The 13896-nt window shown below is 36.5% G+C and overlaps 4 protein-coding genes across 4 annotated transcripts; all 4 read right to left on the bottom strand.

Moving 5' to 3' along the window:
- Positions 1 to 4229: 4229 nt before the first annotated feature.
- On the bottom strand, positions 4230 to 5050 carry CBG06907 (the record flags this gene model as incomplete). Its single annotated transcript, XM_002642442.1, has 4 exons — positions 4230 to 4334; positions 4596 to 4725; positions 4776 to 4863; positions 4915 to 5050. The coding sequence occupies 4 exons, from the start codon at positions 5048 to 5050 to the stop codon at positions 4230 to 4232; spliced, it is 459 nt and encodes a 152-aa protein (XP_002642488.1).
- An 842-nt stretch (positions 5051 to 5892) lies between these two features.
- Positions 5893 to 7816, bottom strand: CBG06908 (the record flags this gene model as incomplete). The annotated part of the gene is made up of 4 exons (XM_045244324.1): positions 5893 to 6214; positions 6270 to 6462; positions 6513 to 7187; positions 7564 to 7816. The coding sequence occupies 4 exons, from the start codon at positions 7814 to 7816 to the stop codon at positions 5893 to 5895; spliced, it is 1443 nt and encodes a 480-aa protein (XP_045093339.1).
- Positions 7817 to 8108: 292 nt separating this feature from the next.
- Positions 8109 to 9152, bottom strand: CBG06909 (the record flags this gene model as incomplete). Its single annotated transcript, XM_045244323.1, is given in 4 exon segments — positions 8109 to 8310; positions 8370 to 8717; positions 8732 to 8997; positions 9045 to 9152. The coding sequence occupies 4 exon segments, from the start codon at positions 9150 to 9152 to the stop codon at positions 8109 to 8111; spliced, it is 924 nt and encodes a 307-aa protein (XP_045093340.1).
- A 209-nt stretch (positions 9153 to 9361) lies between these two features.
- On the bottom strand, positions 9362 to 9776 carry CBG26019 (the record flags this gene model as incomplete). Its single annotated transcript, XM_045244322.1, has 2 exons — positions 9362 to 9572; positions 9619 to 9776. The coding sequence occupies 2 exons, from the start codon at positions 9774 to 9776 to the stop codon at positions 9362 to 9364; spliced, it is 369 nt and encodes a 122-aa protein (XP_045098589.1).
- Between the last annotated feature and the right edge of the window lie 4120 nt (positions 9777 to 13896).

Below are 13896 nucleotides of genomic sequence, written 5' to 3'. Positions count from 1 at the left end.
GGGTATTCAAGTTCGCTGAAAACCTGAAAATCTGAGCTCTTATTTTTGGCCCGATCCAAATTTATCCCCACGGATTTTCGATTTGTTTGAAAATGTCACAGTATACTGAACAAAAATAGAGCTTCATTTTTGTAGTTGACAACGTTTTGTGAAAAGTTCATCTAAATGAGATATAGCGGACTAAACTAACCAATGGAACTTCCAGAAATATCAGTGACTTCACAATAGTGGTACTTTTAAGAGACATATCTCGTTTGGATGAATTTATACAAAAAATTTGTTAACTACAAAATGGAAGCTCTATTTTTGTTTAGTATACTCTGAAAATTTGAGACAAATCTAACATTTCTGAATAATATTTTCAAACCTTCAAAGTTGACTTTTTCAACTAGTACCGTACCCCTTTTTGTGGAACCATTAACAATGATCCAGAATTCTGAACCTCTCTATGCCATCAAAGCGGTTCCAATACGAAAAGTCAATTGTTTACTTTCACAATTTGACCTAAAACTTTTGACAAGAGGACGATTACCTTTTTGACATAAAAGGCAATGAAGAAGAAGTGGAACATCAGGAGAAAAGCGTCATTCGGTAACGGAAATTAGGCTAAATCGGTGATTCGTTCCTCCGATTTCGTTTTGGGGGTTTTAGAAAAAGTGTTAAGTACGGTTTTAGTAGACTTTTTTGGTGTTATTTTTATGATTCCGAAAGGACAAGAGTACTAAAAATTTAGATCATTATATGGAGAAGGGATAACGGAACAAAAATCTTCAAAGAAATATGGTTTTCGAAAAATGTAGGAGATGGTTTGGGGGGATTAGAAAGTATCCCAGAGTAACCCTCAAATCGTTCACTTTGAGCCCATATCTCATTTCCTTTGGAAGATATCAAAAAGTGGTCCACTGATAAATTATTCATCATAATAGGACTAATATTTTATCAGTTGAGAAATTTTTGATATCTTTTACAGGAACCGAGAAAATTGGCTCTGAATTGGGGGTTAAGGGGGGTCGTTGCTATTCGAGCGCTTACGGTATAAAGAATCAACTGACTAGGGAAATTTTGAACATAAAATCAAATGAATCTCAGAATCTCAGAATACCTAAATCCATAATTACAGAAACACGGAAATCTTGAGAATGTCAAATAAGTCCTGAAAAAAATGTTCCAAAAACATAACACATTTTTTTTCGAAGTTCAAAATAGAGAAATTCTGGATATCGCAATTTTCAAAATTCAAGAATTAGGATCTATTAAAACATCTCAAGTATTCAAAATATTTAAATCTGAGAATTCAGGAATCCTAGAAAAAAAATTGCATTTTGAATTTTGAATGTTTCGAATTCCTTAAATTCTGAAATTTCTGAAAACGAAAATTCGCAAATTCCCAGTTTCTGACTTTAAATTTCTAGATTTAGAATTTGCGAATTCTCATTTTTCAAAATTCCAGAAACTAAAATGATAACTTTTCAGAATTCTCATAATAAACAAGTTCCGATTTGAGACTTTAGAGAATTTCAAAAATTTCAGGATCTCGAGAATTCAAAAATCTAGGATTCTGAGATTACCAGACATCTCAACTTTAAGGATTCAGATTGAAAATTGGGAATCTTAGAATTTTAGAATCTCCAGAATATGCTAATAGTATACAAATAAAACGTAAAGATATGATGATGTATATAAAAGAAGAAGAGAAACACTGACTGTAGCATTTTGGAAAAGAAGAAAAAGAAGAAGAAGAAGTCAAGAGGATGGACGGAATCGGATCGAACCGGAAAGAAATAGTATAGGATTCGAGAGAGATGCAGAGAAAAAATGGAACTGGCCGGTTATAGTTGACGGGTTGAGGGAAAAAGAGGAGAGAAGTTGGGAAGAATTGTATTAATAGTTTCTATTTTCCCGAAGAAGAGAATTCCTGTTCTGTTCTTCTGATTAGCTTCTTCTTTGTTTTTTTGGGATTCTATAAATGCTATTTAGCCGGATATTCAAGCACATAATTAGATCGGGAAACAATGTGAAAAGTGATTGAAAATTGATACATAACTACGGGAGAGAAACAGAGGGAGGTGCGAAATGACCCTTTTCGACTTTCGGAAATCGAATTCAAAGGGGGATTGCTTCTTGAAGGAGATTGCGGATATGCTAAAAACGATGAAAAGAAAACGAAGAAATGTTGAAGATTTGGAAATGAGAAACAGTAGGAAACTTGGCATAGAAGTTTCTGATCATTGGGGAATTTCCTTACTTTAGAGCATACTTGTAACGGGACGGGCCGGGCCGGGCTTTTTTCGGAATTTCGGAGGCCCGAATTCGATTTCCTCAATTTTCAGACATTCGGAAGTTGAAAATCTTGAAATTACAAAATCTCAAAATCCGAAAATCTCCAAGTTTCATTCGAATTTCAGAATTTCAGAGAGTTTCGGAATCATAAAACTTCAGATATTCAGAATTTTGAATTTTTGGAATTCCTGATTTCGCGGGATTTCAACATCTCAAATTTTTTGGAATCTGGAATTTCCCGAATTTCGGAATATAAAAATTTCAGAATCTCAGAATCACAGAATTCAGAATATCAGAGTTTCAGAATTTCAGACATTCAGAATTTCAGAATTTGAAAGTCTCGAAATTTTAAGAACCTGAGAATTCTATAATTCCAAAATCTCAGAATTTCAGAATCTCAAGAATTCAGATATCCAGAATTTCAGATAATCAGATATTCGATATTTATGAAATCCATAATTTCTGAAGTTGCTGAAGTTGAAAATGCTGAAGTTGAAAATCCCAAAATTTCAGAATGTAAGATTACCAGAATTTCAGAATTTCCGAATTTCACAATCTCAGAATCTAAAAATTTTAGAATTTCAAAACTTCAGAATTCCTAAATTCCAGAATCTCAGAGCCTCAGAATCATAGATTTTCAGAATTTGAAAATCCCAAAATTCGAAAATTTCAAAATCCCAAGATTTCGGAAATTCGGAATTTCGACTTTTGAATTTCGTGTTGTTAGCTTTTTAATCTTAATAATGATAATGACTCAACAGTGAGATTCTAAAAATCATTGGCTTCAAAATGTTCAAAAAGAAAGAAAACCCAAAATCTTGTACATTGATAGAAATATAAAATCAGAATGAACCTATCTCTTCCTCTCCCTCCTTCCCATTTTATTCAAATGTTCACAAGCTCATTTTCCGAATGACATATTGCTATTGTGTCGTCGTTTTTTGCCTCCCATTTTACTATGTGAAACCGGTAATTTAAAACTAAAAAAAGAGAAGAAGAAGTTTTATTCTATAATGACTAATACTATTATTCGTCGAAAAACCCTCTTGTGTCCTTTTTAACAATGTGTTATTTGTAAAGTTAAAACGAAAAAGTAGAAGAGGAATTAATAATTGTTTGGTGGGCTTTTCTAAGAATCAGAGTTCTTTGGGAAGCTGAAAAGTTTCAAATTCTGAAGTAATTGAGAATAGGGAAATATTAAAATCCTTGAATATCAGTGTTTTGGGATTTCAGAATCTCAAAATTTAATAATCTCAAAACCCTATAATTCTAAAGCTTCTGGGATTCTGAGATTTAAAAATTCTGAGATTTTGTGGTTTCGAAATTTTACAATTCCGATGTTTTGAGAATCTCAAATTCTAAAAATTTTGGTAGTTTTGAAGTTCTGAGAATCTGAGGTTTTGGGATTTTGGAGTATTGTAAATTTTTGAAAGAATTTTCAAAAATTTAATAATCTCAACACCCTGCAAAAATCAGAATCCTTCTGAATCTGAGAATCTCGAAGTCAAAAAATTCACTGAACCCGGAAATTTCAGAATGCGAAAATGGTATCTAGGAGTTCGAGAATAATTGTAACTTCTTAATTAGCGCAAGAAGTCTCTATAAAAAAGAAGATTTCACGAATTACAAAATCCACAAAAAAATGTTCGGGCAGTGAATTTGACAATTGGATTATCCTAGCGGTATCCAAAAGAGAGAAGGGGGTGTCAATTGAAATGTGAAAATGCGGTGACGGAATTTATTGTGTCAAGGTCAGATTGAGATCCGAATTCGGGTGGAATTCGGGTGATATACAATTCGTGGATCTCTTATCTTCTTATCTCCTTTTGATGTCTCTCTTTCTCTTTTCAACTTTTATTAGGAGGGAATAAAGTGTGTCGAAATGTAAAAGGGTAGATATGTACAATGTTTACTTGAAGAAAGCGGAAAATACAAAAAAGAAATAAAAATTAATCCTTCTTCTCGAAAGCCATGCAGACACTGTTGATACAGTACCTCTCGCCAGTTTTGTCTTTCGGACCGTCGTTGAACACGTGGCCAAGATGGGCGTCGCACTGGAAAAGTTTGAAATTCGGGGGATGTGCAAATGAGCTCTAATGAGAAAAGTTATGAGCAACGGGAAATTTGAAGCAACTACAGTGACCTAAAATATTTTCATTTCCGGGATTCATTTTCTCTGATTTTCGTCTTATTTTCTGTCATTTTTCGCCAAACAAGTCGGAAAAATTCACTGATAACGCACGAAAATGAAACAAACATATATTTTTAGATTACGGTAGTTTTCGTGGTTTGATCTTCTACCACAGATGTTTTACCGTTTTGCATCGAACTTCGGTGCGAACCATTCCGTGTGATTTATCGACGATTCTCACAATATTCGCATCCTTTCCAACTGACTCTGAAAACGCCGGCCACCCACATCCAGCCCAGAACTTTGCATCCGAACTGAAAACCTTTCAGACATTTATTTTTCCCCTATAGATAATTCTGCTCACTTAAAAAGTTCCGATCCACAACACAAACAAACGTAGCGTCCTTTCTCGAAGTAGTTATCGAAGCCACCGGATCCGGGTGCTTCGGTTCCTGAAATTAAAAATTTTGTGATTTACGAATGAGCCAAAAATATATTATTACCACTCAATCTGGAAACAACATATGCTTCCTTTGGTAGAACCTTCTGCCAGTCACTTTTACTGACGGTTTTCGGATCGGCAGTTCCTTCGAGTTTCGTTATTCCGACGTCTTCCATTCCGAACTTTTTGGTCGACATTGTTCGGAAAATTGAGAGAAATGTACGGCGAAGAATCTGCGGGTAGAAACATTGTTTGTGACGATTTCAGTTAAAATCGGAAAGTAGTAAATATTATATATTGGTGAAATTCGTTATCGAGAATCAAAGCCTGGTATTTTTCTGGTATAAACAAAAATCAGAGCTGTGGCCGTGGCCGAAGGTCCCACAACGAAAACTACAGTAACCTTTTTCATATTTCCGATTTTATTGCCTCGATTTACACTGCGTTTCGTTGAATTTTCTGGAAAAATAATCGAAAAATCGGTGAAAAGCAGTAAAAACAAAAATAAATCCGGAAAAAAATATTTTTAGATTACTGTAGTTTTCGTTGTGGGACCTTCGGCCACAGCTCCGATTTTTTTGTACCAGAATAATACAGAGAATTTTAAAAAAAATCAATTTTAGGTGACGCCAAGGTTGAAGAATATTTTGACCCAGAGAAGAATTCAACTTGTGACACAAATCGATAAACTTGAAAAAAATGTGTTGCCATGACAACAACCAAAAATCGATACGCTCTTTTTAATGATTTTCTTCTCCATCTTCCTCCTTCTTCCAATTCCGTGTTCACCTATTTTCATGACGGAACTAGGTCAGCAGTTCGATGACAAAAGCATAAGTCACACATTATGATGATTCACAAGGCGTTATGTAACCCCCACTACTTCGATTCCTATCTCCGTTTGAAGCAAAACCTTGTGGATAGCCATCTTTTTCAGAGATTTATAGATGAACACTACCGATCTTTATCAAAGAGAGCTAGGAAGCAGTAGGTGGAATTGAATAAAAAAAGATCATGATATAAAAATGACACAGAACAGTTAGAAAAATGACGGCTCCGGCTTAACATCATTCGGATTGACTTCCGTCAATCCTGAATCGGATGGTGGTTGCTCCAATTGTATCGGCTGTTCCACCTCCATCGGCTCATCATGATTATGCTCATAGAAGTGTGCTTGTTGGGAGGCAGATGTGCTCGGTTCGTTGACTTCGGCTGGAATCGTGGCAGCTTGGAAATCGGCGATATCCGAACTGCTGGCAGTTTGTTGATCTTCTTGGAAGTAGAAATTGTAGCCAAGGGTTAGGATACGATCACGGAACACCATTCGCACCTCGACGTCCGCGTTGTTCGCGTTTTCGAAACTGCAAGAAATTATGGTTGATTGTGGCTCAACGAAATTTCAAGAAAAAAACGTACTCCAACTGACAACGGACACTCTCGTGAATATGATACTGAATCATATGAGTGTAGTAGTCCCTGACACGTGGAAACTGAATCATGCATCGCTGACAGAAGTCTCTCTCCAACAAATGCTTCTTTCCTATCAACTTTTTGTTGAAATAACCGTAGTAGTCGAACGATTTAATGACTGCGTGATGATGATCTTGGTCTGGAAATGTAACAAACTTAGGTGTCTTCTAGTAAGGGAAAAACACTTACAGTGCTCGAAAAGCGACGGGAATGTGTAGTGATTGCCCTTTTTGCACACTTTGCAGTACTTTGTAGTCGCTTTTGAGTAATCAAATGGCTTTCGATCGACAATCTCTGGAGTCAAATCCTCCTCGATAACCTCCTGACTCGACGCCTCCTTCTTCTTACTCTCCGCCATAATCGACGTCACCAGATCGATAACTTCTTGGTCATCTTCTGAATTCTGTCTTACTCGTGGCTGTCTTTTTGGTGTACTCTCTGGACGTTTCCTCTTCTTCTTATCATCCACTATAGGCATTCCCTGCATTTCCAACTCTCCCATCTCCATCAGACTCAGCCGCTTCGCCGTTTGATCCTTTTGCTCTCTTTCCTGAGCTGCCAACATTGCTGCCTGTTGTTGCTGTTGTTGTATCGCCCGTTTCGTCGCTTCATTCTTCCTTCTCTCAGCATCTCTTCTATTCTTTTCCAGACGCTTTTCTTCTGCTTTCTTCTGACGTTCTTCTGCTGCTGCTTCTGCTTTTCTTCGTTGATCTTCAGCTGCTTGCTTCTGTTTAACAGCCATCGCCCTTCTCGCTTCGTCCTTTCTTCTTTTCTTCGCTGGCTTCTCATCTTCATAAACGTAGTCCTCATCGTCGTCTTCCGAATTTCTCGCCTTCGATTCTCTTGACAACGGAGATGGGGGAACTGAAATTTTTTTAAATTATGACTAACATTTATAATCGATTACAACATTGTAACTCTTCAATTTTCATTAACTGGCTCTCGATGGTTTTCGACAGAGTGTAAATAACTTCATCTTTTCTATCGTTACTCGAGCGGAGAGCATCCACTGAGTTTTCCAGCTCGGAAATTCTATTTTGTAAAATTTCTAGAATTAGCTCGCTCATTTCCTTATTGCAATTGGAATAAAATTTTTAGGTGGAGAAAGCTTTGCGAATTTCGAAATTCACAATGGTTTTTTAAAGGCGCACACTCAGAAACTTGTCAGTGTTTCTCGCCGCGAATACCTAAGTCTAACAAAAAATAAAGGAATTTTTTAGTAATTTTGCGATATACTCACGAGAACAAGGAACTTCTCGATCGTCTATTCCTTTCGTTTCGCTCCATCTCAATCCTAGCGTGTCCATGGTGTGGTCTGACCACAGTTGATAGGTTTGTGACATTACTTCATGCACTTTCAGCATGTGCACCTGATAATCCATTCGATTTGACATCAATTTACCGCAAAAATAACAGAGATAGTGAGACAGATGGGCGGGATCGGCTCGAACATTTCGATACCTCTTCTGAACTGAATCGTTTGTTTTTCCCATTTTGAATGGGTCGAGCCTGCGAAAAATTATTGTTTTTTGGTGACAATTGGATATTAACACAAAAAAATGTTTGAAATGGAACAGATACCATTTGAAACCTAAATAGTAAACAGACAAACAATGCTTTATAATATTAGGTACTAAAACCTGGAATACAACGTGCAGAACGGGATGGGGGCACAGGAAATGAGGGGAGGGGGGAACAGCGGAAGGGGAATTTCAAAAAATATATGAATAATGGAGATCACGACAAGATGGAAACAGAAAAAGAAAGACAGAGCATTCGCAATAATTAGGCGGAAGATTGAGCACGGAGTTCGTCGCGGACTTGCATCAAAATCCAACCGAAAACATTCTTTCCGTTGGCCACCAATGGCAAGTACTTGAAATTTTCAGCGGTGACTTCTTCTGGGTAGACAAGGTCTTGGTTTACATGGCGGGAGACCCATTCGCTGACGTAGTGGAAGCTGGCACCGGTGGCGAAGAATGTATCACTGAAAACAAAAAAGTTGAAATGAAGTATATTGAAATGAAGTACAATTCCTAGACTAACCCGATATAGGCCTGAATGAGAATCTTGTCTCCAGTCTCCAACAATTTCTCCTTCAACGCCTCATTCTGTGTGAATTTATGAGTGACGACGTGTTTCAACACTCCAATACTGTCCTTCTCTTTCCACTCTTCCACTTTCTTCGATGTAATATTCGCCTCCTTCAATAAAACCTTAGTTGCCTTCTTGACCTCAATGGGGCTCTCAGATGCCTTGAGCTCCGCAGCTTTCTCCTGTCCGACAAGGGTATAGAGTTTGCATGCTTGGTAGAAATGCTCCACAGAGTTGTACTCATTTCCATCGACTGTAATCTTGCAGGGATAAATGGCCGACAGGAAGTTCCGTGGGCCACTGAAGTAGATGACATTGTCAGGAGTAATTGGAAAAGAGCGAGTTTGATATCCGTTGGACGAGCCACGACTTCTTGTCTCTTCAAGAGAAGATTGAATGGCCGTTTTTCCGTAGCTGGCAAGAATATTCCACGGGGTTTCTGATTATTGGCGTTCTTGATGCCTTGCTTGTTGTTGTTGGAGCGCTGTTGACGTTGTTTTGCAAAAGTCTTCTTCTCCACAGAAGTCGGAGCTACTACAGCATCTCCGTTGGAAGCTGAAGATGACTTGGACGGTGTCAACTGGAATGACTACTTTGTTCAAATAAAATCTCACACTAGTCACCCACGATTTGTGTATACTTTGGTCTTCCCTCAGCATTCTTTTCTGGAAGAGCCGAAGCGAGTGATTTGGTCTCGAGAAGTCCGACTGGGTGCTTCTTGGCGGTTTTGTCCATTTTTAAAGGCTGAAAATCTAGTATTTTTATAGAACAACAGAAAAGTCATTGATATATAGAAACGGAGAGAATGAGCCGTTCAAAAAGAGATATAAATAGAGAAGCTCGAAATAAAACAACAAATTTATAAACGATGTAAACAAGGAAGAACAAACGAGATCTAGCCGACTATAGAAATATTCCTAGAAACAACAAAAACTAAATAAAAATCAAATAATTCCACCGAATTTCGCTTCAGGACCCTTTGCATTCGTGTACTGCTCCAAACTGCGCACTTCTTCCCTGCGAATCGACCGAAATTTGTTCTCAAACGCCATCTCGAAATCCACCAGATTTCCGGATTTGCAAAACAGATCAAAATCGGGAGAAATCAGTCTCTTTATATCGTAAACGATGTCGGGCGTTGGAAATGCAAATTCTCTAAAGAATTCGAATAATTTTTGAGGAGAAAAGCGCAGCGACTCACAAAACAATAACAGCGAGACCAATTTGCCAAATGAGGTTAGCTCCGGAAACTTTGACGAAATCAAAAAACGCCTCTTTTCTGTTTTTGAACACTATCCGCTCGCGATTCGGTAGGAATTTCCAGTTTTTGCTGAGTAATCGCCGCGTGAATGTAAACATTCTGGAAGAATCATGATGAAGCGGCCGATTGGCAAAGGAGACGGGCGGGGTATTGATTTTTAAGTGGTTTTCTATATTTTCAATGATAATTGAAAGCAAATTCGAAAGAAAAATGACAGAAAAGGGTAGAAAAATGAGAGAAAACAAGCAAAATCAAGGAAAATTTTTGTGGAAGAAAAACGGAAAAAATGGAGAATTCTAGTCCACGAAAGTTAGTCCCCGCGGAAAATGCGTGGGTTTTCGAATTTAGTTTCAATGATCGTTTGTTAATAGGTTATCGCTTTTTTTCTTGGGATTATTCATAAAATAAAAATTAGGTTTCCTACTATTTTTAAATCTTTTCATGCATCTATAAAAATGTATTTTCTATATTTAGAAAACATGTCCCATCACAAAATTTTCGAAGTATCGGAATTTCTAATTTTCAGAGTCTCTAAATCATTTTTGACTCATTCTCATTGACTGACTCATTTGAGCTTTCTTGAAAAAAATACGAATTGAAAATATCTGTAAAAATTATAAAACACAACGGTCAAGTTGGTGCCAATGGGAAGGTTGAGAATGATAACCCATTGACTCCGGACCGAGTGGCAATGAGAGAGGTGGAGGGGGTTTATATACCAGACACTGTCCAAGCGGCCGACATTTTGCGGCGAAAAAAGAAGGAGAGAAGCAGAGAAAACAAAGAATTGTGAAATTCGCCGTAAACGTCGGCCGCTTGGAAAGTGGCTGGTATATAAACCCCCTTTGGTCGTCTTATTTCTGTCGGTCCGGAACCAGTGGGTTACCTTTGAAACTTTGAAACCCCCACTGGTGCTAACTTGACCGTTGCGTTTTGGAATTTTTGAAGAAAAGGAATTGGATGTCTGTCTGTGTGTCTGTATTTTTTTTTGGTTAGATCAAAAAGTTTCAGTTCTCTTTGTTTTTCAGATTTCTCTCCCGGATTTCTCCACAGCGGCTCAAGATCTGGAAAGCTGAAAAAAGGCTTCAACTATCATGAATGGTCCTTTTTCTAATCATTGGCAACTGTTCTTTGTGTTTTTGCAGTTCAAACCAAAATTACATTAGCACCAATTTTTTCTTTGGTCCCTGAATCTACCATATCCCGGGCGTCCAAAATTGCAAAAAGTTACCAGTCAAGTTGATGCTGATGGGGTGATTTCCTCTTCAATGATAACCCATCAACGACGGACCGGACACCAAATGAACCCATTTTTCAGGGTGTTTATATACTAGCCACTTTCCAATCAGCCGACTTTTTACTGGTGAAATATTTCATAACTTGTTTCTCTGTGTTTCTCGCTCTCTTGTTTTGCAAAAAAATTGGGAAATATTTCAGCAGTGGAATGTCGGTCGCTTGGAAAGTGTTTGGTATATAAACCCCCTCCATTCTCTCATTTCCCATCGGTCCGGAGGGTTAACAATTAAGACCTCCCATTGGCGCTAACTTGACCAATGTTTTTTGAAATTGAAAAGTAAAAATCAAACTTGTTTGACTAGAAGATTTGCTTGGAGATATCGTTAACACTCTAATAGAACGCCCTTTGAGCCCATACATCTAATTTCCTGTGAAAGATATTAAAAAGAGATCAACTGACAAAATGTTAACTATGACATTCAAAGTATTTTGTTAGTAGATCACTTTTTGATATCCTTTACAGGAACCGAGATAATTTAGCTCAAAGTTGAAGTTAGTGGTCGTGGTTACGCTCATTGTTCTCCCAGTGAACAAAATAAAGAAAACAAGAAAGGAAGAAATTTACTCAAGTAAAAGATTGTGTCTTGTTTCCAGTCCAAAGTTTTAGAAATACATTTTGTTTTCAGATAAATTGTCAGCTGTAGTACTATGCACCCACAATGTGTTATGACCGGAAAGTGTTATTTTGAGTGGCTTTCAACAAAAACATTTTAAGTTCCACAATTTAGAAATGTTGAGTGTTCGGAAGGTGACCAGAAAAACAACCTTTGACAGTTCGTAAAAACATTTTGGCATTTTGCACTTTAACATTTTTACATAAGGTGTTATCGTTATCACTGATGACGACATAAACTGCTTGATTGGTAATGTATGTTTTGCAGTTTGGAATACAGTAGTCTTTGGATTTCAATTTGATATTTCTGGCATAAATTTACTTAGAAAAATGAATTTATTCATTATAAAACAGTTATCTTTGACATTCAATTTGAAATTTACCTTCACTGATTTCTTGCTTCTTACAGTTCTCCGGATTGCAAAATGAGAAGCCGCAGGAAACTGAAAACTTTAATTTTTGAAAATTAAGGTCAACTGATTTAAATACACTTTTTTCAAACAGACGATCATTGAAAAATCTAGTATCCAACCCCCTTTAAAACTCACTTAAATGTTCTGTCAACTGGTTTGGAGGAGAATTTCGACCATCATCGGAAATGCTGATTTTTGGTGGAATCAGATGACAATTCTGCAAAGAAAGGATTCAATTTCTCAACGTTTTCAAATTTTGTGTTTTTTAGCTCTCCTTTGGTTGTTGAAATGATCCCTAGGACATTTGATATATTAAAGTTTCTGGTCAATGATTCAGAGAACAAGGAATCGCGGAAGTAATAGAAGCTCCCCAACTTTTAACTTGAGCCAATTTATCTCGGTGCCTGTAAAAGATATAAAAAAAGTTGTCAACTGATAAAATGTTTATCAAAACATCAAAAGTGTTTTCAGTTGTCACATTTTTGATATCTTGCATAGTAACGGAGATAATTCTATTACAGGTTTCACGGTTACCTCAATTTACTGGAACATTCGGAACCTTCAGAACCTCAAAACTTCAGAATCTCAGATTCTAAGAATTTTGGAATTCAAAATTTTAAATTTTCAAGCCATTATCGTTTTTTTGTAAATTCAATTTCGGAAAATGCTGAGTCCCGTCTTCATTTTTCCATTCATTTAAACCCCCTCCCCCAAAAAAACTTGAATTTAAAGTGTTTGCTGTATATTTCATAACACCTTTGCAGTCCCCATTTTCCAGATCTTTCTCATTTTTTTTTCCGAATCAAAAAGTTTCGAAATAATCAAAAGCCCTTCCGATGACTCACCACGTGGCTACTGACAATCAGAAGAAAGACAAAGAACGGAGTAATCGACGTCATCAGTCGACCAGAAAGTCACACGGTCCTATTCCGATGCTACTGAATTGATTGTATTGAAACGCATGTCTATTTGTTTTTGTGATTTTTTCTGTCGTTCTCTAATTCTCCACAGGTGAGAAGTCAATGAATATGAAGACACACTTAAAGCTGTTTTTCATTTTGGAGACTCTGAAAATTTTTGTAATGTTGAGATCTCCTATTCTAGCAATGTTTGAATTTTCCCCTCGCTTTTATTTTCATGTTCATTGACTAATACCGTATTTCCTAATAGAAGCCCACCTATACCGTCCACTTTGAGCTCAATTATCTCGTTTCCTGTGAAAGGTATCAAAAATTTGTCAACTGATAAAATGTAGCTGATAATATGAGAAATATTTTATCAATTGACTATTTTTTGATATCTCTCAAAGAAGTCGAGATAATTAAGCTCACTCTTGACGGTTTGAGTGAGTTTCTATTAGAGGAAATGCTCCTAGGAAATACAGTATATTCTTCTATTTCTAATCATAGTCTTATTAAAAAAAAACAAAAAATAAGTGCTTCATTATCTTTTTTTCCCCTTTGACCGGTCATATATTCAACTTTGCATCTTCATTTTGTGTCTTACATATTTTGCGTCTATAAAGTGTCAACTAGAAAAAATTGCAGCCAATTTTTATAGTATACTATATTTTGTCTCGTGACCAATTTTGCTCTATTTTTCATTTTTAGTTGAACAAATTGGCTCTTTTTTCTAGAAAGTTCTGCTCATATTTAATTTCAAGAATTGAAAAAAAACTAAATTTTATTTTCTTCTTTTGTTTGAAATGAATTCGTTCTTTATGATAATTTTCTAATTTTCTACAGGAAAAAAATCTAAATATTCATCAAAATTGAAAAATTTCTCATCGAAAATTTCTGATTTCGTCTTTTTTCATTTTCGAAGCAGGAAATAACTGCAAAATTGAAAAAATAACAATATTTTATTATGTAAACATACTACAGAATACAATAGGAG

Source organism: Caenorhabditis briggsae (assembly GCF_000004555.2).
Source record: "Caenorhabditis briggsae complete genome, chrIII, whole genome shotgun sequence".
Lineage (NCBI taxonomy): Eukaryota > Metazoa > Nematoda > Chromadorea > Rhabditida > Rhabditidae > Caenorhabditis > Caenorhabditis briggsae.
This window is presented reverse-complemented; position numbering and strand designations above follow the sequence as displayed.